This window comes from Physeter macrocephalus, chromosome 8 (genome assembly GCF_002837175.3).
Source record: "Physeter macrocephalus isolate SW-GA chromosome 8, ASM283717v5, whole genome shotgun sequence".
Taxonomy (NCBI): domain Eukaryota; kingdom Metazoa; phylum Chordata; class Mammalia; order Artiodactyla; family Physeteridae; genus Physeter; species Physeter macrocephalus.
This window is the reverse complement of record NC_041221.1, coordinates 109,174,795-109,197,352: the sequence shown is the minus strand read 5'-3', so window position 1 is coordinate 109,197,352 and position 22,558 is coordinate 109,174,795. Positions and strand designations below refer to the sequence as shown.

Sequence of the window (22,558 nt, the reverse complement as noted above, 5' to 3'; positions counted from 1 at the left end):
ATGGGTAGTTCTGCCAATCTCTTATCTGCAGAATAACACAATTTCCTGACCATTAACCCCTGACCCCTGATTTTTAAGGAAATGGGGGTAAACATTGCAAATTCAGATTTTTGCTGTAAGAACTGATAAGTAAAAGTAGCTGTTGGGAGTGTCACTATGTAGGATTTTATTTTATTTTATTTTTTCTGTTTCAAGTAAATAAAGGTATCTGCAATTGATGCAAAGTCTTCAACTTACACTTTTTTTTTTTTTTTTTTTTTCCGGAGTATGCGGGCCTCTCACTGTTGTGGCCTCTCCCATTGCGGAGCGCAGGCTCCGGACATGCAGGCTCAGCGGCCATGGCTCACGGGCCCAGCCGCTCCGCGGCATGTGGGATCTTCCCGGACCGGGGCACGAACCCGTGACCCCTGCATCGGCAGGCGGATTCTGAACCACTGCGCCACGAGGGAAGCCCCAACTTACACTTTTTAAACTAGAGTACTTATTACCATATTTCTCACTATAACAACATAATAGTAAGCTAAAACACATTTTTATTAATTAAACTCTTTTGAAGTTAAGATAAACTGTAGAAATAACACTAAACTAGAATGAACCAAGAATCAGATATTCCAGGTCTCCTATTAATTCATTATGAATGTAGAAAAACAGAAATGAGTTCTCTCAGCTTAGTTTAATATTAAGTCAAAAATGATACTTATGTTTCAATGATTCACTCTCCAAAGTATATTCTGGCCTTGTTTAAAGAGAAAAAAATGAACTCTGGGATTTATACTTTAATGGCATTAACTTCCTGAGAAATATTAAACTTCTTTTAATTCTAAATTTTCCTTAGAAATCTCTTTTTTGAAAATTAGTCTCCTAATTATTTATTTTGAACATCTCCTCATATGAGTTTAATGCTATTAAAAAGATAAGTTTCAATTATCTGAACTTTTTAAACCTAAACAGAAATAGAAATGAATCAAGTTTTATTTAAACATCTAAAGTTTGTTTTACCATGTCATTTATTTGGCCTTGGTGTCCAGAAAACTCTCTGACAATCTTCCTAGTTTCTATGTCCAAAACACTAATGGAGAAGTCGTCCAAGGCGAGTCCCAGAATGCCACTAGCAAGATAAATGCAACAGTTTTAATGAACAAACAAACAAACAAAAACCCTCGAACTAAAATCTCACATTCATTTAAATTTTGTTAATCAAGTATACCTTTGGGGGAAATTAAGCAAAATGCTGTTCTTTTATATGAAAAGTCTGGTTTTTCCCACGTGGTAAATTACCTATAGTTGACCACTTTACATGAGGGTTAGGGCGCCACCCCTCTGCAGACAAAAATCTGCATATAACTTTACAGCTGGGGGACTTCCCTCGTGGCACAGTAGTTAAGAATCTGCCTCCCAATGCAGGGGACATGGGTTCGATCCCTGGTCTGGGAATATCCCACATGCCACGGAGCAACTAAGCCCGTGCGCCACTACTACTGAGCCTGCACTCTAGAGTCCGCGAGCCACAACTACTGATGCCCACGCGTCTAGAGCCCATGCTCCGCAACAAAAGAAGCCACTGCAACGAGAAGCCCACGCACTGCGACGAAGAGTAGCCCCAGCTCGCCGCAACTAGAAAAAGCCTGTGTGCAGCAACAAAGACCCAATGCAGCCAAAAATAAATTTTTTAAAAAAAGATGATATTAACTTTACTGTTGGCCCTCCATGTCCATGGTTCTGCATCTGTGGACTCAACCAACAGTGGATCATGTAGTGCTACAGTGAGTATTTAGTGAAAGAAAGTTGTGTATAAGTGCACCTGCACAGTTCAAACCTGTGTTGTTCAAAGGTCTACTGTACTTAAATTAAGAACTAAAAACATCAAGAAGAAAGTCCATTATCATTAAACGAAAAACTTTACCTGTCTCTATGTAGCAGCATCATATTTGGAGATGAATCAAGGCTCACAGAATGAATTAAAACTTTGTTTTTAAAGTTCCAGAACTTGAGTACTCCTTCACTACCAGTTGTAATTGTCAACTGGTTTAATCCATCCACTGCAACACCTCTAACAGATCCTTTATGGGCTTTAAAGCATATGTTAAAAGAAAAAAGAAATAAGAATTGCAACTGACTCTCTGAACACTACACAAACAGTGATTCCTTTATTTAAATATCTAAGTTCCCACTATTTAACGCCCCTAAAATCTTTAAATTAATATGGATTTTAGGGAGCAGAGAGAAGATTATTATACCACTTGAGTAATAACAAAATCCATCAGGTTGATGCCATGAAGGTTTCAAAAAATAGTTAAGATTTTCTGCTTAATGCAAGGAGAAGAAAACAAGAACCTTTAATTTCTATAATATCCACTTTCCCCTAATACAACTATGACTTCATTCTCTTTATTTCAACATGGTGTTTCAAATAGATATAATGGCAGTATCTGCCACATACGGCTGATGATAACCCATATACAACTTTAGCAAAATGACTAGCACTCAAGAATTTAATAAATGCCAGCGACAGTTATTAGCCTTTTATCTATCTATATTACTTTTTTTAAAAATAAGAAAAAGAAAAATAAATTCAATACCTTGATTCTTGCCAAAACTTCCTCGGTGTATACCCGACTGCATGTTATATACATCTACAGTTCCTGATGAGAGACCAATCACGGCAAAGTTTCCACAAGAAGTTATATCCGCTGCCTTAAGGGAAAAAAAATTAACACAAATGACACAGAAAATAGCTAACATTTTTATTGTACTTTATGGTTTCCAAAGTATTTTTTTAATCTACTAATTATCTCATGTTTAAAAAAAGAATGATAAATGAATTGCTTCGTTAATTTTCTTAAACATAATGTAATTATATTTGGGTGTATTAGAAATATCTGTTTGATTCTATCTCCATTCTCTAAGAAGTATGGAGAAATCCATACTTCCAAGACAGCAAAACATAACCAAAGTTAACTCAATTGAATTTTACTCAGGAGAATGGTATATCAACTGGTCTTCAATTTTTAATTTATTCACAATGGTACTAAAGTCAAAGCATTCCATTGCCCAATTTCTCATTACCTTACTTTTGTAATTGCTTTTATAGCGGATATAAAACTGGAACCATATCAGTTGGGATGTCCAATGAAAAAGCCCAAAATACTTTAATTACAACATATTAGGAAGGAAATACATGAGATACTGCATGGAAAACATTTAGTTTATAAGCAGTTTCTGTAAAATAAATTCATATTTTAATACTTAAAGTAGCAATATTATATTAAAAAGATGTCTTTTTTCTGTTAAAAACATGAGACTGGCTATGTGGTGGGTCATGCCCAGAGAAATCCTTCATTGCCACTGTGCATCAGTCAGATGTCACCCACCCAACAGTTAATTCAAAAGACTGTTGAATTTATGCCTAAAGAAATAGATGACTTCTAAGACCTAAAAGAAAATATTCAACAGAGGATATTTAACTGTGCAAAGCAGCATAAGATTGATACACCACTGAATCAAGATATATTTACACAGCATCCACAGAAGTATGCTCCACTTACACCTATATTTTTCTAGACAATTATAGCTTATTACTTAAAAAAAGTTTTAGATAGGAAATTATGGACTAACCTTATAAAGCATTCTATCTTCCCAAATAGAACACTAACATAATTTTACCTATTTTGAACAACTCATAAATGTTTATGCTATGTTATATATTTATGCTCTCAGGAACTAATAAAGATACTAGGCTATAACCTACAAGTAATGGCCCCTGATGGCCCTGCTATACAGTAGTCCCCCTTATCTGCAGGGAATATGTTCCAAGACCCCCAGTGGATGCCTGAAACAGTGGATAGCACCAAACCCTATATATACTATGTTTTTTCCTGTACTAATGGGCAGGTAGTGTATAGAGCATGGACACGTTAGATAAAAAGATGATTCACGACAGAGAGGGACAGTGCTACTCAGATGGCATGCAATTTAAAATTTATAAATTGTGTACTTCTGGAATTTTCTATTTAATATTTTCAGATCAAAGTTGACTGTAGATAACTGAAATCATGGAAAGTGATACCATGGATGGGGGGGACTGCTGTACTTTCTGGAACTTGCATTTATTTTAATAGAATTTATTGTTGTTAATGGGACTGCTTCTGGAAGTCTCCTTTTATTTATTTATTTATTCATTCTAACCTATTGTTGAAGACAGCACAAGCAAAGCAAAAATGAATAAGCTAAGAAGGTTACCTCTGATTGACAAATTGTACTCTAGTACCTGCGTTCTCTGATAAATACTTACTGGTTTACTACTTATTGGCTACTGGCTTTGCTCCAGATAGCTGACTCCAACCCAGCACCAGTTAAGTATCATTGTGTGTGTGTGTGTGTGTGTGTGTGTGTGTGTGTGTACAGACACACACACACACACACAATGTTCTATGAGTGATCATTATAGGCTATGAGTTAAGAACATAGGTTCTAGAAGGAGTGGTCCTAGGTTCAAATCCCAGCTCTTCCATTTACTAGTTTTACTGATCTCAGGCATATTACTAATTACAGTAAGCCTCAGCCTCAGTTTTACTGCCTATAAAAAGAGGCTAACAATACTCCATATCATAGGACTGTTATGAAAATAATATAAAATAATATTGATATGTGCTAGGCAGAGAGCCTAGAACAAGGTAAGCACACAAAAAATGTTAGCTGTAATTATTATTACCACTACTATTACAATAGCTACTCAAAACTTTGCAGGTAAACTTAAGAAGTTTAAGATAGACTCTCTATGGCTTAAGAGATAAAAGCTTAAGAGTGGATTTTTGTACTATGGAGAACAGAGCATACATACTGACAAAAAAAATTTGTACACAATAGGATCAAATGTGGTTATACTTTAAATATGCATTTTCAAAAGCAGAGGCATCTAACAAACTAATAGAGCTAATAGATAAGTTCAGCAAGGCTGTAAGATACAAGATCAATGTGCAAAAATCAATTATATTTCCATACATTAGCAATGAACAATCCGAAATGAAATTAAGGAAAGAATTCTATTTATAACAGTATTGAAAAGAATACAATTCTAGGAAAAATTACCCAAAGAAGTATGAGGCTTGTATACTGACAACTACAAAACACTGCTAACAGAAATTAAATATCTAATTAAGTGGAAAGACATCCCACGTTTATGGATCAGAAGTAATATTACGATGGTTAACACTCCTCAAACTGAGGTGTGGGATCAACAAGATCCCTATCAAAATCCTAACTGCCTTCTTTGCAAAAATTGACAAGCTGATCCTAAAATTCATATGGAAATGGAATAGACCAGAATAGCCAAAGCAATCTTGAAAAAAGAAGAACTTGGAAGATTCAATCATCCTGATTTCAAAAAACTTACTAGAAAGGTACCATAATCAAGACAGTGTGGTACTGGCATAAAAATAGACATATAGAACAATTAAAGAAAACTGAGAATCCAGAAAAAAACCCTCACATTCATGTCAAACAATTTTTGGCAAGGGCACCCAGGCCATTCAATGGGGAAAGAACAGTGTTTTGGGCAAATGATTCTGACATAACTAGATATCCAAATGTAAAGAATGAACTTGGATGCCTACATGACATCATACACAAAAATTAACTCGAAAAGGATTACAGATCTAAATTTAAGAGCTAACATTATGAAACTCTCAGATGAAATCACAGGAGTAAATTTTTCATGGCCTTGAGTTAGGCAATATTTTTCAAAAAACCACAAGAAAAAAAAAAAAGGTTGGACTTCAAAATTAAAACCCCTAATGCTGAAATGACACCAACACGAAAAGGAAATGACACTCCACAGAATGGGAGAAAATATCTGTAAATGACATATGTGATAAGGGACCTGTATCCAGAATATATAAAGAGCTATTTCAACTCAAGAGGAAAATGATAAATAACCCCATGAAACAATGGCAAAGAATTTGAATAGATATTTCTCCAAAGATGTAGAAATGGCCAATAAGCACATGAAAAGATGCTCAACATGGTTAAGTCATTGGGGAAATGCAAATCAGAAACCACGGTGATATACTACTTCATACACACTAGGACAGGAATAATCAAAAGAACAGATAAGCACAAGTGTTGGCTAGGACATACAGAAATTGGAACCTTTATACATTGCTGGTAGGAATATAAACTTGTGCAGCCACTTTGGAAAACAGGTTGGCAGTTCCTCAAAAACGTTAGAGTTACATTATGACCTAACAATTCCACTCCTAGATATAAATGTAGAGAAACAAAAACATATGTCCACACAAAAACTTGTGCACTGATGTCCACAGAAGCATTATTTATAATAGTCAAAAACTAGAAACAACACAAATGTCCATCAACTATCAATGGCTAAACAAAATTTCAAAAGTTGAAAATGAAATATTATTCAGCAATAAAAGGAATAAAGTATTGATACATGCTACAACATGGATGAACCTTAAAAACATTAACCTTAAAAATGCTAACTGAAAGAAGCCAGTCACAGAGACCATATATTGTATGATTCTATCTGTGAAATGCCCAGAATAGGCAAATCTATAGATAGAAAGTAGGTTGTGGTTGCCTAGGTTGGGGAGATGGCGAAGGGGAAAAGTGAGAGGATGGGGCTTATTGCTAGTGGGTACAGGGTTTCTTTCTGAGGTGATGAGAATGCTCTAAAATTAGATTGATTAGATTTTGGTGATAACTGCACAACTCTATGAATACACTAAAACCCATTAAATTGTACACTTTAAATGAGTGAATATTATGGTATGTGAATCATATATCAGTAAAACTTTTTTTGAAAAAGCAGAGGCAACAATTCTGCAAACCAAATTTGACATCATTTCTTTATACCTTAAAACCTGAACCCAAAAGAAGACACATATTATTATCAAAAGAAAACAAAATAAAATTTTAATAGAGTAAGAAGTTATAAGTTAACAGTGACATTTAAAAACCGTATTTAAAAAAGGCTTAGACAGTACTCAATCAGACAACTATAAGAAATGAAGGATTTAAATAACTTCTACATCTTTTAACTCATTAAAGATTTAGCTGAATCTTACTCCTACATTGAAAGAAAGAAAAGGAAGGAAGGAACCTTAAGATTCACATTCATTGAATATAGTACTATATACTCAACATAATTTAGGTACGAAAGTATATTGATAAATGCTGAAATCCCCCTCAAAGTGTATCCTGAGTAATCCTATATTAATCAGAAAATTAAAATAACCAATATACAACATCTAATTAAGCAAAACTTAACTTAAACTTAAAATAATTCTCTCCAAGCTGGAAAACTTAACACTATTAGGGAAAAATTTCAAAATGTTAAGCTATGTTCTTTGTTCTTTCAATGAATATTATCATTAATAAACTTGAGTATAATAAGATAAACACAAGACAGTTTTACAGGAGAAAATGCCCTTAAAAACAAGTTCACTTACTGTTGCAGTTATGTCATCTTTCTTCAGCTCTTTTGGCTTGAGAAAGTAAGCACCTATTGTAGATCTCTGATAGTTCCAGGTTGAGCAAGATAGCTTACCTTGATGGCAAGCAATGATACCATCCCAGTCACTTTCACGAGCTTCCTCTAAAACATAATTAAAATCATAAATCAAATTGCTTTTCATTCCCTCACTCATTCATTCATGTATTTTATTTATTAAGCATTTAATATTCTATGTTGTAATTAGGCACTAGGGACAGGATGGTAAACAGGTAATTCCTGAGAGCAATGAGCTTCCAATCTAACAAGAGATTCTGATTAGAAGAAATTACAAATTACAATAAAGTAAGATGGTGTCTTGTAAGAGCACTCAGGAAGAGTTTACTAAGAGATCTGGGGAGAGTAATAAATGGCTCCTTGAAAAAAGTAAAACAAGTAGAAAGTAATGGGGGGTGGTGCTAGAGCAGAGAGGGGTTGAGACACACACACACAGGCCCAAGAGTAACTTGTACAAAATTAAGCACAGCAAGTAAGTGAAGTATTTTCTTGAGAGGGGTGGGAGGAGGACAAGGCCACTAGGTCACATTACCAAGGGTCTTGAAAGCCATGTGAAGGAGAGGAGGTTGCACCCAAAAGGTGATAAGGAGCCATGAAAGATTTTTAAGCATATAAATGACATGATTCAGATCTTTTAGAAAGACCACTCAGGCTCTAAGTTAGAAAATAAACAGGAGGGGGGTTAAAGTTAAAAAAAAAAAATTACCAGTCATCAGGTTGTTATAAATAACCCTTGAAATGGAAATGGTGCCTATACAATTATTTCTATGATAGTTTTCGCTCAACAATCTTATCACCTATCTACATTTTTCTTAAAATCACTTCTTCGAATGATGCACTGCTCAAATGACACAGTATACTAAGACCTCAGTGTGTTCAGATCTTTATTAAATTAGCCAGAGCTCTAAGTTCTCAGTTCTCACCTTTTTACATTAGTGACTTTCTTATACCAGGCATATAATAGAATAAATAGAAGAGCTACAAAATGAAATAGCAAATATTGTTTATTAATAGCTTACAGAGAACAAAGCCTAAAATTATTAGATAACAAGTTCAAATTATAAATAACTCATTTTCAGTCTTCACACAAGACTAGCATGCACTTGGGATGCATCCTGGATTCTTATTAATATTTGCTGAAACATTTATTAAAATGGGAGAAATAAAGAAATATATTTGAGTTACCCTCCAGATGCTTATTAATATTTGTAAAAACATTTACTAAAATGGAGGAAATAAAGAAATACATAGGAGGAAATAAATGACAGAGCAGAACTCGAAACACAGTATGAAGTTTCTTACCAGCTGCAAACTTTGTGATGGGTGGAAGTCTCACTGACATGGCATTCTGAAGTCCTTTACGTTTGACTCTCTTTTTATTTATTAATCCTGTGGTTAGGGGAGAAGGGAATATAGCTATGAATCCTTCTTAATGAAAAATGTATATATAAAAAAAGCTATTCATTGTCATATAACTATAAACTTCAAGATATTCCCATTTAAGTCAGGTGCAAAATAAAGATGATGCTATTACCACTATTATCAGTAGTATTAACAATGACAGAAATATAAATGAACAGACTGCAGTCACAATATTAGCAAAAAAATAAATATTAGCAAATTATATTAAAATATATAGAATACCACTGAATAAGGCTTCCCTGGTGACACAGTGGTTAAGAGTCCGCCTGCCGATGCAGGGGACATGGGTTCGTGCCCTGGTCCGGGAAGATCCCACGTGCCGCGGAGCAGCTGGGCCCGTGAGCCATGGCAGCTGAGCCTGCATGTCCAGAGCCTATGCTCCGCAACGGGAGAGGCCACAACAGTGAGAGGCCCGTGTACCGCAAAAAAATAAAAAAAAATAAAAAAAAAATAAAAAGAAATACCACTGAATAATCTTAAATATGTAGGACCAATAGGAGGAAAACTAAAAAAACTTCACTGAAGAACATTAAAGACAACTTGAATGAGGATATATCATATTCCTAGATGTGACGATTCTTAAAAATATCAAATCTCTCCAATTTGATTCTAAGAGGAATTATTTTGGATATTGATTTAAAAATGATCCTGAAATTCATGTGGAAGTATATACATGCATGAATAGCCAGGATATTAGCTTGCAAAGAAGAGTAATTATAAATAAAACTGAACATTTTGGTTTAATAAACAAACTCTTTCAAATAACAGAAACCAAGGGAAGGGATACAGAATAAAAGAGCCCTTTTTGCAAAAAGATGGGATACTTCTTACTTTGATGCTTTCTCTAAGCTTCCTTCCATCTTTAAAATGTTATAGTCTGCAGATGGCTCAAGTTAGATCATCAATGTCTTTTTGGTGGTAGCAGTATGTTTTTACCACTTAAGATGTTTTTTACCACCTAAGATATCTAATTCTTCAATAACCTTACACTAGCACCTCAATCACTTCTACAGCAACATCAATCTTAAGTATCTTACTACTACTCTTTCATACAAAGGATTTTTATTTCATCTGAAGAAAGAGGAAATTATCAATGAAACCTCCTCTGATTATCTCACAGAATCTTGAAATGATTTTTTGTGTGTGTGACCAACAGCTTTTTTTCCATCTTGCAAATGACGTACCATGTCCCAAGCTCTTGTTAAATTTTTCATGTATTGTGGAAAATGACTGAAGAGTTCCATCCTGACCTGTTGATATACAGAGAAAATGCCTAATCAAGCTTCATCGAAACAATGGACCATTTAAATCACAGCTCTTATAAAATTAGATTCTACAAAAAGCTTGAAGTTAGTTTGCAGCACTTTAAAAGGTGAGCTGATTGCAACTACCTAATTTATCATATTCAACTGCACACAGAATGCCATTTAGTAAGAGCAAAGGATAAAATGAGGTGCTAATAATTGCCAGTAGATTATTTGTATAGGCAAGGGCCACATTTCTGGAATTTGCCCTTTCTGTCTCTGAGGATTAGTAAATAGAATGACACTCCAAATAAAAGTAATATCAGCTACAGTGTTCCCTGAAGTATTCAAAAACAATCACCTCATTTTACTCAGATTTCCAAGTCACTCAAAGGGACATTTGAATCTAAAAATGTGTAAATACCAAATAAATATTAAATACCTAATAAATATTAAACACTCTGCTCTCATTACTTGCTGAAATAAATTAATGCACAAAGTGGAAACTCACTTGCGCTAAGAATTTGTTGTCCATTTTGTCCATAATATCTTATTTTGGTAAGAGGAGCACTATGTCCCATTCTGAATCTCAAAAGCCGGCCTTCACCTGTGGGACCATCAAATATCCATATCTGCCAAGAAATAAAAAAGTAAGGTTCTTCCACAATGTTTTAAGTGATCTGCAAGCAGTCAAATCATCTCCTATACAAATGTGGCACCAGGTAGTGCGTGAAGACCACTGACCCTGGAGTGGGGGTTGGGGAAAAGCTAAGCTGTAACTCTCTCACTTTGCTAAAATCATGTAACCTGCGATGTGTTCTATTTCATCTGTATCAATCTTATCCCATATTCCCTTCATCTGCTAGGTTCCAGGCTGATACAGTACAGCAGGCTTATAATAACCCAAAGGGTAGGACACATGAGCCAAGAAAGATAATAAGAATCATAGTACCCTGAGAGCATTGTCAGCACCATTTGTGACAAGAAGTGGCTCTCTATGGAGAAATGTCAGTCCGGCAATTGCTGTAGAATGTGCATTTCTCATTTGATTGATTAACTTTTTGTCGTCTAGATCCCAGAGTCCAATATGGCCACATGGGCTTCCAGCTGCCATTACTGGATGACCATCTGTTGTTAAAATAGAATACATAAAGAAAAACATGCAACATAAAACAATTAAACTTAAGAATTTATCTCTCCATCCTTTTAATCCATAAAGTTAAAAAAAAGACTATACACCAATAATCTATCAATATTCCTTTGGCTCTTTATATTCCAGTATTTCATTCATTTATATTAGATTAAATTATAAGAAAATATTAAGAAAATTTCTATGAGCTTCAAACTAATGCATTTCAAGTGTTCTTAATTTGCATCAATAAACAAATTAAGGCCTTCCCTGGTGGCACAGTGGTTAAGAATCCACCTGCCAACGCAGGGGACATGAGTTTGAGCCCTGGTCCGGGAAGATCCCACATGCCGCGGAGCAACTAAGCCCGTGCGCCACAACTACTGAGCCCGTGCGCCTAGAGCCCACGCTCCGCAATAAGAGAAGCCACCGCAATGAGAAGCCCTCGCACCTCCGCGAAGAGTAGCCCCCATTCGCCACAACCAGAGAAAGCCCCTGCACAGCAACGAAGACCCACCATAGCCAAAAATAAATTAAAAAAAAAAAAGTTAAGTTACCTGTGCGAAATGAAATCGAAGTAATAGGTCCCCAGTCTTGACGAAACTTCATTAATGTTTCATCAAACTTAATGTTGTGAATGATAATCTGACCCGACATAAGACCAACAGCAACAACATCCACAGCTGGTGCCTGAAAATTCAATGACTCAACTTTTTATTTTCTTAATCAAATTAAATTAATAGCTTTAATAATACTGATGATTACATCATTACTTATGTGTTATCAAATTATTAATAGCTTTAATAATACTGATGATTACATCATTACTTATGTCTTATCAAAAGAAATAATGGAATATCTAATCTAATAGTCTATAATTATAATCTTCATTTTATAAATGGTCTTACATACAGACTCCATAAATTTATTTTAGCACATAAGATCAATGTCCAATACCATTACAAAATGGAATCAGGCTAAACATGTTATTAATTTGCCATCAAGTAACTACTAAGCATGAGACCCTGTGTAGAAGCTGGGTATACTAAAACAAGTATGATGTCTTGCCCTCAAAGGACCTAATCATCTGATACCTTTGGGGTCTTCTGGGTAGGTAAAAGCAGAGTAAGGCTGACGGTAGTGTGAGAGAATAAAGGAATGTATATAAACTGGGCAGGTATAAGCAACTAATATTTAGAAAGACAAGGGTACATGGCTGTATATGTGTCCAAAATAGATATAAGATTCTCTGCAGACATACAGTCATTCATTCATACATATCCTATAGACTCATAAAAACAAAAAGCAGTTATTTCTGGAAAAGTCAAGCATTTAATCAATTATTAAGATTTGGGCCCCAATTATCTCAAGCTACAAATCTCAACATCCTGACAAATTTCTCTGAATGACCTACAATCTCCCTTGCTTCACTGAAAAACTCATCTCTGCTCTTTACAAGGCACTGGACTACATGCTTACAAAATGATTGGTAAACATGGTTCCATAGCAACCACAGATTTAGAGCCTAATTCCAGGCAAAAAGGTTTCCACAAACGTTTATAGACAAAGGCGTTGTTTTCAATTACATTTCCAAAACACTATTTTTTACGGTAATATTTGTAAAGATATACTAGTCTATATATTATTTTGTCTTTAGGTCCAAAAATATGGTTGGCCCCTGAAAATGAAAGATGCTACTATGAGCTTCATTTCTTCTTTGACTTAACAGAAAAATACTAACCTGCTGAAGCGCTGTCACTCCAACTTTCCATCCCACAAATGTATATAGAAGTTTACTACAACAAGAGAAATAGTTGAAAACTATTTTTTTGGGGGGGAGAAAAACGAAATCAACTACATATTAAAAAATGAAATAATAACAGGTGATATTTATTAAGTTCTTACTCTGCCCCACACAATTCTAAGTATATATATTAACATTTAATACTCAAAACAATTCCATGAGGTAGATATCACCATTTTCCAGATAAAGAAACTAAGAAACTTAATTATGTGAAAAAAATCAAGCTAAGATCACATGGCTAAAATTGACAGAGCCCAGAGAGACAAATTCCAGATCCTAAGCTGCTAAGAACTACTCTACTATGCAACATCTTTAAGAAATTAAATAGAAAAAAAATACATGAGTAACCATGTTATATGACAGATACAATTTAAAATAAAATCTTAGAATATTGGCAGATCTCATTTTTCACTGCAACGTGTTCCTAGAAACATATCACAAAAGGGAATATATAATTACAATACTCCTTGTATGTTACATGACTGTTATACGACAAGTGACGCTGCTCTAAATTTCAGAATCAAGCCATAAATGATAAAGAATCCATAGAGCAGAGATATACGAAATTGTTATAACGACAAAGTATTTAAGCATATGTTAAATTTTTTAAGGGGCACAGATTAGATCACTCAATGATTATCCAAGGGATACTTAATGTACAATAAAGAGTGTAAACATCACATAAAGAACCTAAAGAGATAACCTTAGGGCACAGATTATTTCAGTCATTATCCCTCAGCCTAGTGCAGAGTAGGTAGTCAAAGATATTTATTAAATTGAACAGAAACATTGAATTAGAACTAGGATAAACATTAAACCTCTGAAAATCTTATTTCCCTTTTCGAATTTATAAGGGCTTTGGAAAGAACAATTTGGACGGTCAAATATTTTTGTTTGCCCTTTTAATGCTATACAAAGTAAAGTGAGCTGCCACTTTTTCCTCTGGATAAACATTCAAATAACAGGCAGAGGTATCCAAAATCATTTATCTAGCCCCCAAGCTATACCAATAATATTATAGTAGATATCCGTCATGTCTGTGGTTGATGATCAATGTACTTTTACCCTGAAAACCATTCCTAAATGCTAGCACTAAATTAACACTGATTTGCTTTGCCATCTTACCTTTCTTAGTTGACTGAGAACTAAAAGCTGCCCAGTGACAATCTCATAATTATCTTCTGATCCTGTGTACTAGAGCCTTCTTTACAGCTTTATGAATTCTTTACAGTGACTAAGGCCATTAGTATATACTTTTCAAGGAGGATTTATGAAGCTGCCTACCATGTTCCAAGACCATATCCGAGCTTTCACATATGTGATGCCGTGAGTAATAACTCCAAAAACAGGTATATTTACTGAAAGCCCTCCAAATAAACATATAAAGGCAAGGAGAATTGAGAGACTTAAGTATGCATCAGGGAGTAGTGATGAGGATTAGGTAGGAATCACTTATGTTCTAAATATTGTGCTTACTTGGATTTTACATTCCACAACTGGAGGCTTCCTTGTTCACTGCCAAGAAGTATTTTATTCACGTAGGTACTCGGATGCAAAATTGCAGAAATTTTAAATACTGAATTATCAAAAGACAACTGCAGGTATTCTTCTACGAAAGTAAAAGTTATAAACAATATGTAATTTTTTAATAAAATAGTTTAAAATATTTTTCATATACCCATATATTTAACACTTAAAATCTACCATATCAAAGATTTATGTACTAATATAAATCAAAGACATATGCTAACCTATAAACATTCCCTGAGAAATTAAACAAATGCGATGAGGGTCAACTTGCAAATTTAACTTTGATTGTCAAGAATTTTCTAAAAGTTCTAATATCAATACTATTTAAAATTTCACTCACTGCCAAATTGGTTTACAAGAATGAAAACAAGGGTTCAAAAAAAAAAATGACGCTAGGGATCAGACTTAGTATTTTTATAATTTGATAAAGAGGCAGCAAATGTTCCAAGTGAAGTGCATGCACTGAGCTGAGCTATTCTACGGAGTGAAGGACCAAATATCTAGAGAGCTTGACTGGCTCCTCAAACATGTAAAAAGTCAGAGGCAAACTTCAGTGAAAGGAGCAGTGCCTCTCACATTTCCACAGGAGAACCTCTAGCAGAGGAGAGGAAAAGAACTTATAGACCTGTGGAGTAGAAAATGGCACAGCCAGCTGTCTCTCGCTGCAAGATCAAAACATTTTTTGAAATGCCACATATGTTTAAAATTCCTATGTGTGAATTTTCTTTTCTACTTCACAGTTCATCCACGATGAAAATAATTTTTCACTAAATTTCCTAATAAATTTGAATATCAGAGAAGGTACATTTCTTTTAATCTTTAGTTTCACATACTATCTGGCTGCTACACACTCCCAGGGGTATGTGTACCCCAGTTTAAGGAGAATAGATTAACAGGTGAGAATTACACAAATTTTACTTAAATACTATTTTAAAAGATTCTTGCCTCTGTTTGTAACTAACAGTTTTACTTAAGATCACTACAAACAGCTCCCTGAAGACACTGTGCTGCAGCAACAGCAACAAAAAGCTGGACATAAGGATCAACACAAAGATAGCCTACTGAACTCTAAGAATCAGGTTCTCTAATTTATAAAAGGCCTTTTAACATCCATCTGCACAGGTACTACTTTTGGAATTCTGTTCCCTCCATATGAGCAAAGACAAAACAAACAGTGACTAATCTGAACAAGAACATGGAATGACTCCCAGGAGGGCAATCTCTCTAGGATTTTTACTAAAAATAAACACATTACATCAAAAAATGAGTTAATCAAGAGGTAACAAAAGCTAAAAATGTAACAGATTAAAAAACTTAAAAGTTTTAATTCATGACAGACCCCACAGTCTTTTACATGAAGAAAGCTGGGGATATTCTGGTGATAAGTTCCTAACCTTTGAAGATAACATGGTCCTATAAACATAGCTCAAGGACACTGTTTAAGAATATCACAGTTAAAGGACACTGACTCATATTCTTAGAAAAAGGATGTATATTTTCCTTCAGATTACTGGTTCTTCAAGTTTACTATTATAATTTCACTTACCGAAAGTTGAAAATACAAACCAAGTATTACTCAGATGTGAACATACACCAAAATTCACCCCACAGAGAAAATAATATAACGTCATTAAACTTGGAGAACTGCTATACTAATACTGACCTAGTATTAGTTCAGAAAAACACATTAAACAGGTTATAAACAGTTAGCTCAACTAGCTGACTAAAATTATTGATACTTACCCATTTTTTACTTAGAACCTTTTTCTTTACACGTGTTAAAACTTCTTAAAAATTTTTTTACTGCTTTACTCCTCTGGTATAGAAGTTATGCTTACATAGATACTTAATTTTAGCTACACACATACTACCCCAAGATAAAGCAATAAATTGGTTCTCACCTTCCGAATATATGTGCCAAATAATAAGAATACTGTCAGTATCAACAGAAATAACGTGATCACCAAAGGGTTGCAAAAGATGGATTTCTGCCTTATGACCGTTAAAGGTATGTACTACCTACAATGTCAAAGTTCAAAAGAATTTCATATTATTATTCATTCATCATGTATTATTATTCATATTAACCAAAAAACAGGCTAATCCTGAAGATACTCATGTTAAGAAATGTGGTCCAACTTTTGATTACTCACGGTTAGATTAACAAATAGCAAGCAATAAGACATTTCTACCTGCTCCCCCAGCCAGTCCAATAAAGAAACATGAACTAGGAACACAGAAATGAGATCTCTGAGGCTCAGCTTCTCAACCGAGCTTAGGAAGCATGCACACAACTGGGTCCCTCACCCCATCCAATCAGCGCAACTCCATGCATCCTAGAAAAGTGGTATGTTCTAGAAGGCTGACCTCTACAGCCATCACCAGCTGGCTTCCACATGAGACAAGGGAGAGAGATATAGGATACTCCTTCCATATAGCTTTCTGTCTTGACATAGACACCCTTACCCTTACAGCAGCAGCTGCATCCTCAATAACTACAGTCCCTTCCCCCATGGTTTCAGTTCCCACCAGGCTCCAGAAACACTATTTCTTCTCCTTGTCCCTTTGGCCCTAGGGATGGTAACCACTTCCTACAGTTGATAGTCTCTGATACCTTTCTACCCCTACTTTCTATGTTTATCTCCCAGGGAAAACTACAAACTGCAATATTTTGCAAAAAAAAGGACATTTTTCCTGACTCTCTAAAAATCAAAAATACTCTCATTAAAGAACTTTACAGGTAAGTTGCCTTCCTCTGCCGTAGGTAGTAATGATGGAAAACGTTGGAACAAACATCATCAGTCCAAATTAAACTTTGAAGAGCACAGTGATTCTATCACTTGGCTATCTAGGCATCCCCATGGCCACTTTCCCTTTTCATTCTGGACCACTAGAGCCAGGTCGCCTCTCAAGTCAGTTGTTCCAGGACAAACTTAGAAATGAATGAGTAGATTAAGACAAGAAAAGATGCTTCCTTAGTAGAGAAAACAGAGAATCTAGCTTTCTCTATACAGGCAACAAGCACTTGGTTCTTAGAATGAGTCATGGGCTGTGTTGTTCATAACGAAAAAGTCAATCCACGTAAAGCAGTAGTGCAAATACGAATCTCTTAGGAAAACATTTTCAAAATACTCTTAACTAAATCCTACCCCAACCAAATAAACAAAGTAGAAAACTCCAGAGACAGGACCTGGCTAGACATAAAAATGTTGTATGAGCTGCCCAAATAATTCTAACATTGATCCTTGGCAAAGAAAACTGAACTAAAGCACCAGTTTTAACTAATTTTGAGAATTTGATGAAATCAACTTTCTCTTCCTCCAGAAAAGTGAATATACATTAAAAAAAAAATGTCCAGAGTGTCCAAAATGAAGAATAACAATGTTAAAGTTCCCTCAACTACCATGACAATCAACTACTGACTGCAAAAGACAAACAAATTAGAATAGTTCAGTAATACAAACCTCTTTATTACGGGCAAATGCAGAGAAAACATTTCCATAAGCAGCAAAGACTAGCCTCCCATCAGCTGCCATACAGCAGATATCCTGTGGAAGGGAGTTACCTAGGAAAAAGGAAATATAAGACGTAAGGATTTTTAAGATCTTGGAACAAACAGAAACCTCAAGTATATGTATAACATTTTTCCTGACTATAATTTAAAAATATGTATGTATGAGAATCAGAGTATAAAATTTAGACTTCAATGTTATTTTAGACATCTAATAGTAACTATCACACTAAAAATATGACATCACCTTGACTGTCCCTAGAGAATTAATGTCTGGTATTTGCAGACATAAAAACATAATCCTAGGGCTTCTCTGGTGGCGGGGTGGTTGAGAGTCCACTAGCCGATGCAGGGGACGCGGGTTTGTGCCGCGGTCCGGGAGGATCCCACGTGCCGCGGAGCGGCTGGGCCCGTGAGCCATGGCTGCTGGGGCTGCGAGTCCGGAGCCTGTGCTCCGCAGCCGGAGAGGCCGCAGCGGTGAGAGGCCCGCGTACTGCAAAAACAAAAAAACAAAAAAACCCAAAAAAAACCATAATCCTAAAGAAATAAGAAGAAGCTTCATCAGGCACGAGCACCGGCAACTCGAAAAAACAATTCAAGAGCTCATGTCCGCCCTAGAAACTGTTTCTAAAAACTTGGACATGAAGGTAACTGAAAATATTTGGAACTCTTACGTGTTACTGCCGGAAGTAAGATCATTATAGCTTATCAAAAAGCTCAGTCAAGGGGCTTCCCTGGTGGCGCAGTGCTTGGGAGTCCGCCTGCCGATGCAGGGGACGCGGGTTCGTGCCCCGGTCCGGGAGGATCCCACATGCCGCGGAGCGGCTGGGCGAGTGGGCCATGGCCGCTGAGCCTGCGCGTCCGGAGCCTGTGCTCCGCAGCCGGAGAGGCCGCAGCGGTGAGAGGCCCGCGTACTGCAAAAACAAAAAAACAAAAAAACCCAAAAAAAACCATAATCCTAAAGAAATAAGAAGAAGCTTTTGAGGTTATTTGGAAAAAAAAAAATCCTCACTAAATACACAAAACTCTGGCAGATGGTCACCTAGCCTTCAGGTGAATGCCTTCAGGAACATCAAGTTCCTAATAACTGCAGGAAAATTTTAAAAGTAAATCAAAACCTAGAACTCTAACTCTACCCTTTAGAGTAACCTAAAAAAAACTCCATATGATATTCTACATGCTGACCTTTCAAGTGAATAATATGGTTTCCACTCAGTCTTCTCCAAGATAAATATGCCTATCACCTCTAGCCATTTCTTATGATAGGATTTCTTGATTCCTCTCTCACTACCATGGTCACACTGGCCTTTTCTTTTTATTTCCTATTTTGGGGGCAGGAGGCTTAAAATATAGAGAATCGTTTTAAGTATCTTTCATGCTGATATTCTGCTTTGGGATTTCATTTCCAAAATACTATTTTTATTGGTTTACCATTCGCTTTAGTATTTGACTTAGGTTTTAGTGCCCTTCTACTGCCTTCTATAATTTAAAAAATGTAAGTTTATCAGACATGCACACTGGATTCCTTATAGCTCTGTTTCTCTTACAAAGATCATATTTGATGGTGAAACTGAATCTCTCAGCCCTGGCAAGCTCTTTATTCTATTAAAGAGTTTAAAAAAAAATTCCTTCCATTGGAAAAAAAAAATCAAAATGCGGAAAAAGGGAAAACTCTTTCTTACAAAAGAATGATAGAATCAGAAAATCACTCTGATAATCATCCTACTAATAACTGATTCAGGCAAGAATCATCACTAAATGATAAAACTAGCAGTAGTTGAAACTTTGGAGAGTAAAAGGACACTTACATGGTCTCAACGTATCTTACCACTTATTACATTTATTAGTTACAAAGGGTAAAACTTTAAAATGGAGCTGCCTGATAAATGTCACCTTAACCAAATGATCAAAGTTTTCACTGCCAGGAATGTGCCTCCTGATATGGTTCACTGAGAATTCAGCATCATTTCTGTTATTATTGCCATACTGCATAACCTGAATCTGATCATCAGGAAGCATTAGAAAAAGTCAAATTGAAGAATATTCTAAAAAAGAACTAGCCTATACTCTTCAAAAAATCAATGTTGTAAAACACAAAGAAAGTCTGATGAATTAGTCTAGACTAAAGAAGACCAAAGAGACATGACAACTGAAGGCAACACACGATCTTGTCCTGGACTTTTTGTTGTTATGTAAGTTTACTATAAATACACACTGGAGTCCTTGTTCTGCAAGTCTTAAATTATGTCAAAATTATAAAAAATTTTAAGATATTAAACATGCACAAATTCAGGATAAAGTCTATACTTACTTACTGCAACCAGACTAAGTTTCTGAACCTGTCTTAAAAAAAAAAAGAAATGATTAAATTTTTACTAACAAAAACAACTATAATAATCTAACACTTCAAGATTAAGATCTAACCTCATACATAAATTTGCTCTTCTGTCCTTCCTTAAAAAGACACTTACTGACCCTAATTTTCATTATTAGGAAAGCTTATATTTTCTACTATTTCAACAGTGATGGAAGGGTAGGTGTCACACATAGTTTTCTATATGGGTCATGTAGTAAATATTTTAACGCTTTGCATGCTGTGTGGTTTTTGTTGCAATTACTCAACTGATAATGTACCACGAAAGCAGCCATATATGACACAAAAACAAACGTGCATGGCTGTATTCCAAAAAATTTGACTTATGGATATAGACTATAATTTTCAAAATTTTCATATGCCATGAAATATTATTCTTCTTTGGATTATTTCCCAATCATTTAAAAACATCAAAACCGTTCATCTCAGAAGCACAGAGTTCAGAGGGGTATAAGGAGAAATTCAAACCCTAGAGATGTGTAAGACTGAAAGAGCCCTTGAAGATGAATTAAATAATCTATGTTTCTTAATCAAGAGTAGATGGATGTCTCCATCCCGCGTCAAAATTTAATTATACTGCATCCTACTACTATGCTAATTTTACTTGGAGATTATGCTATATTAGAATAAACACAAACATACACAGAAAAATAAATAAAAACGTCATGGGTCATACAAAAACTGTTGGCAGAACTGGCTTGCAGGCTGCAGTTTGTGGACCCCCATTTATGGTTACTGATCCAGCTATGTGACTTTGAGAAAGTTACTCAGGGGAAGTTTAGGGAAATTAGCTTGCTATCAAATGTGGACTGTCCCCTACAACATAATTAATCTCACCCCCTCCAGTTATCCCAATGTTATTTAGCCTGCATTTCTAGCCTAGCTCTTGTCGCGAATTGCACAATAAAATAACTTGCAAGTCTTTCTCATTAAGAAGGTGGGGGCGCCAGGGACTTTTCTTAATCACATTTACATCTTCAAGAGAACTTCAACAAATATTTACAGAGAAAATACATTGCTATTGAACTGAAATGTTCTCTAGTACCTCCCCCAGACAGACTGCCTCCGAAACTCTTCCCAAGCAGACTTCAAGGGCTAAATCAACACGTGGATGTAATGCGGTGGTGAAAGCCCTTGGTAGGTGAAGGAGGAGAGCGGATTGCCACAGACAGGGCTGGGGGTCGGGGAGGGTGATCCCCGGGAAGCGGGCGAAAGAAGTCACTCACGTCATAGGTGTGGAAGCTTTTGCCTACGCACGTCGTCACACAGAATCGGCGCTTCAGCGCACTGAACCGCACCACGTGTGGAATGTCGTTGCTGAAAAGCCCCAAAGCCCGGAACCCCGCGAAAAGGGCGCTGGCAGTGCGGTCTCCTGCGCCCCGCTCCATTGCTGCCGCGGTACAGTTTCCTCTGGGTTCCAATCCCGGTGTAAACCGCGCACCGAGGCCCGTCTGCGCGTCTCGCGGAACAATCCTTTGCCGGGTTCCCAAGCGCTTCCGGTCTCCGCTGCCAATCGCGTGAGCGGAGACTGTCCTCAGTGCATTTGAAAAAGAGCTCCCTGCGGAGCTCGAAGGGGAGGCGCGACTTCAGTTCCGCCGTCCACAATCCAGCAGTTTCACTGTGCTCCCAGCTCTCCCGGGCCTGGAAGACCCTCGAGTCACTTTTCAGCGGGACCTTAGCGGAGGGAAAAGACTGGGGAAGCAAGCACGAGGGCCAGGAGGGTGAAGGGGAAACCGAAGTCTTAACTCAGATGGAGTCAGGTTAAACGTGTGATTTTGAAAACGTGTGAAACGATGAGACTGTCAGGAAAATTTGAACACTGAGTGGATATTTGATGATATTAAGACATTATTGTTTAAATATGTGATAGTAGTATTGTAATTATGTTTTTAAAGGTCCTTATCTTTTGGAGATATGTATTTATGGATGAAATTATATATCTGGGGATTTGTTTTCAAAATAATTGGGAATGAGGTGCATGGTTTAGGTGACATAAGATTGGTAATTATTTAATCTGGG

At 36.1% G+C, this 22,558-nt stretch overlaps 1 protein-coding gene across 1 annotated transcript in view; it reads right to left on the bottom strand.

Moving 5' to 3' along the window:
* The window catches only part of WDR36 (WD repeat domain 36), a 38,566-nt gene extending 16,544 nt beyond the window's left edge, over positions 1-22,022 (bottom strand). The window contains exons 1-15 of the mRNA XM_007121994.4: positions 21,766-22,022; positions 20,477-20,504; positions 18,119-18,219; positions 16,556-16,673; positions 14,601-14,733; positions 13,062-13,116; positions 11,878-12,010; positions 11,144-11,319; positions 10,703-10,823; positions 10,132-10,197; positions 8,828-8,914; positions 7,467-7,612; positions 2,580-2,694; positions 1,904-2,069; positions 1,000-1,108 (exon numbers count right to left, since the gene is read on the bottom strand). Coding sequence (XP_007122056.1) covers positions 1,000-1,108; positions 1,904-2,069; positions 2,580-2,694; positions 7,467-7,612; positions 8,828-8,914; positions 10,132-10,197; positions 10,703-10,823; positions 11,144-11,319; positions 11,878-12,010; positions 13,062-13,116; positions 14,601-14,733; positions 16,556-16,673; positions 18,119-18,219; positions 20,477-20,504; positions 21,766-21,927 — 1,716 coding nt within the window. The 5' untranslated portion in view covers positions 21,928-22,022. The remainder of the gene's footprint in view (positions 1-999; positions 1,109-1,903; positions 2,070-2,579; positions 2,695-7,466; positions 7,613-8,827; positions 8,915-10,131; positions 10,198-10,702; positions 10,824-11,143; positions 11,320-11,877; positions 12,011-13,061; positions 13,117-14,600; positions 14,734-16,555; positions 16,674-18,118; positions 18,220-20,476; positions 20,505-21,765) is intronic.
* Positions 22,023-22,558: the final 536 nt, after the last annotated feature.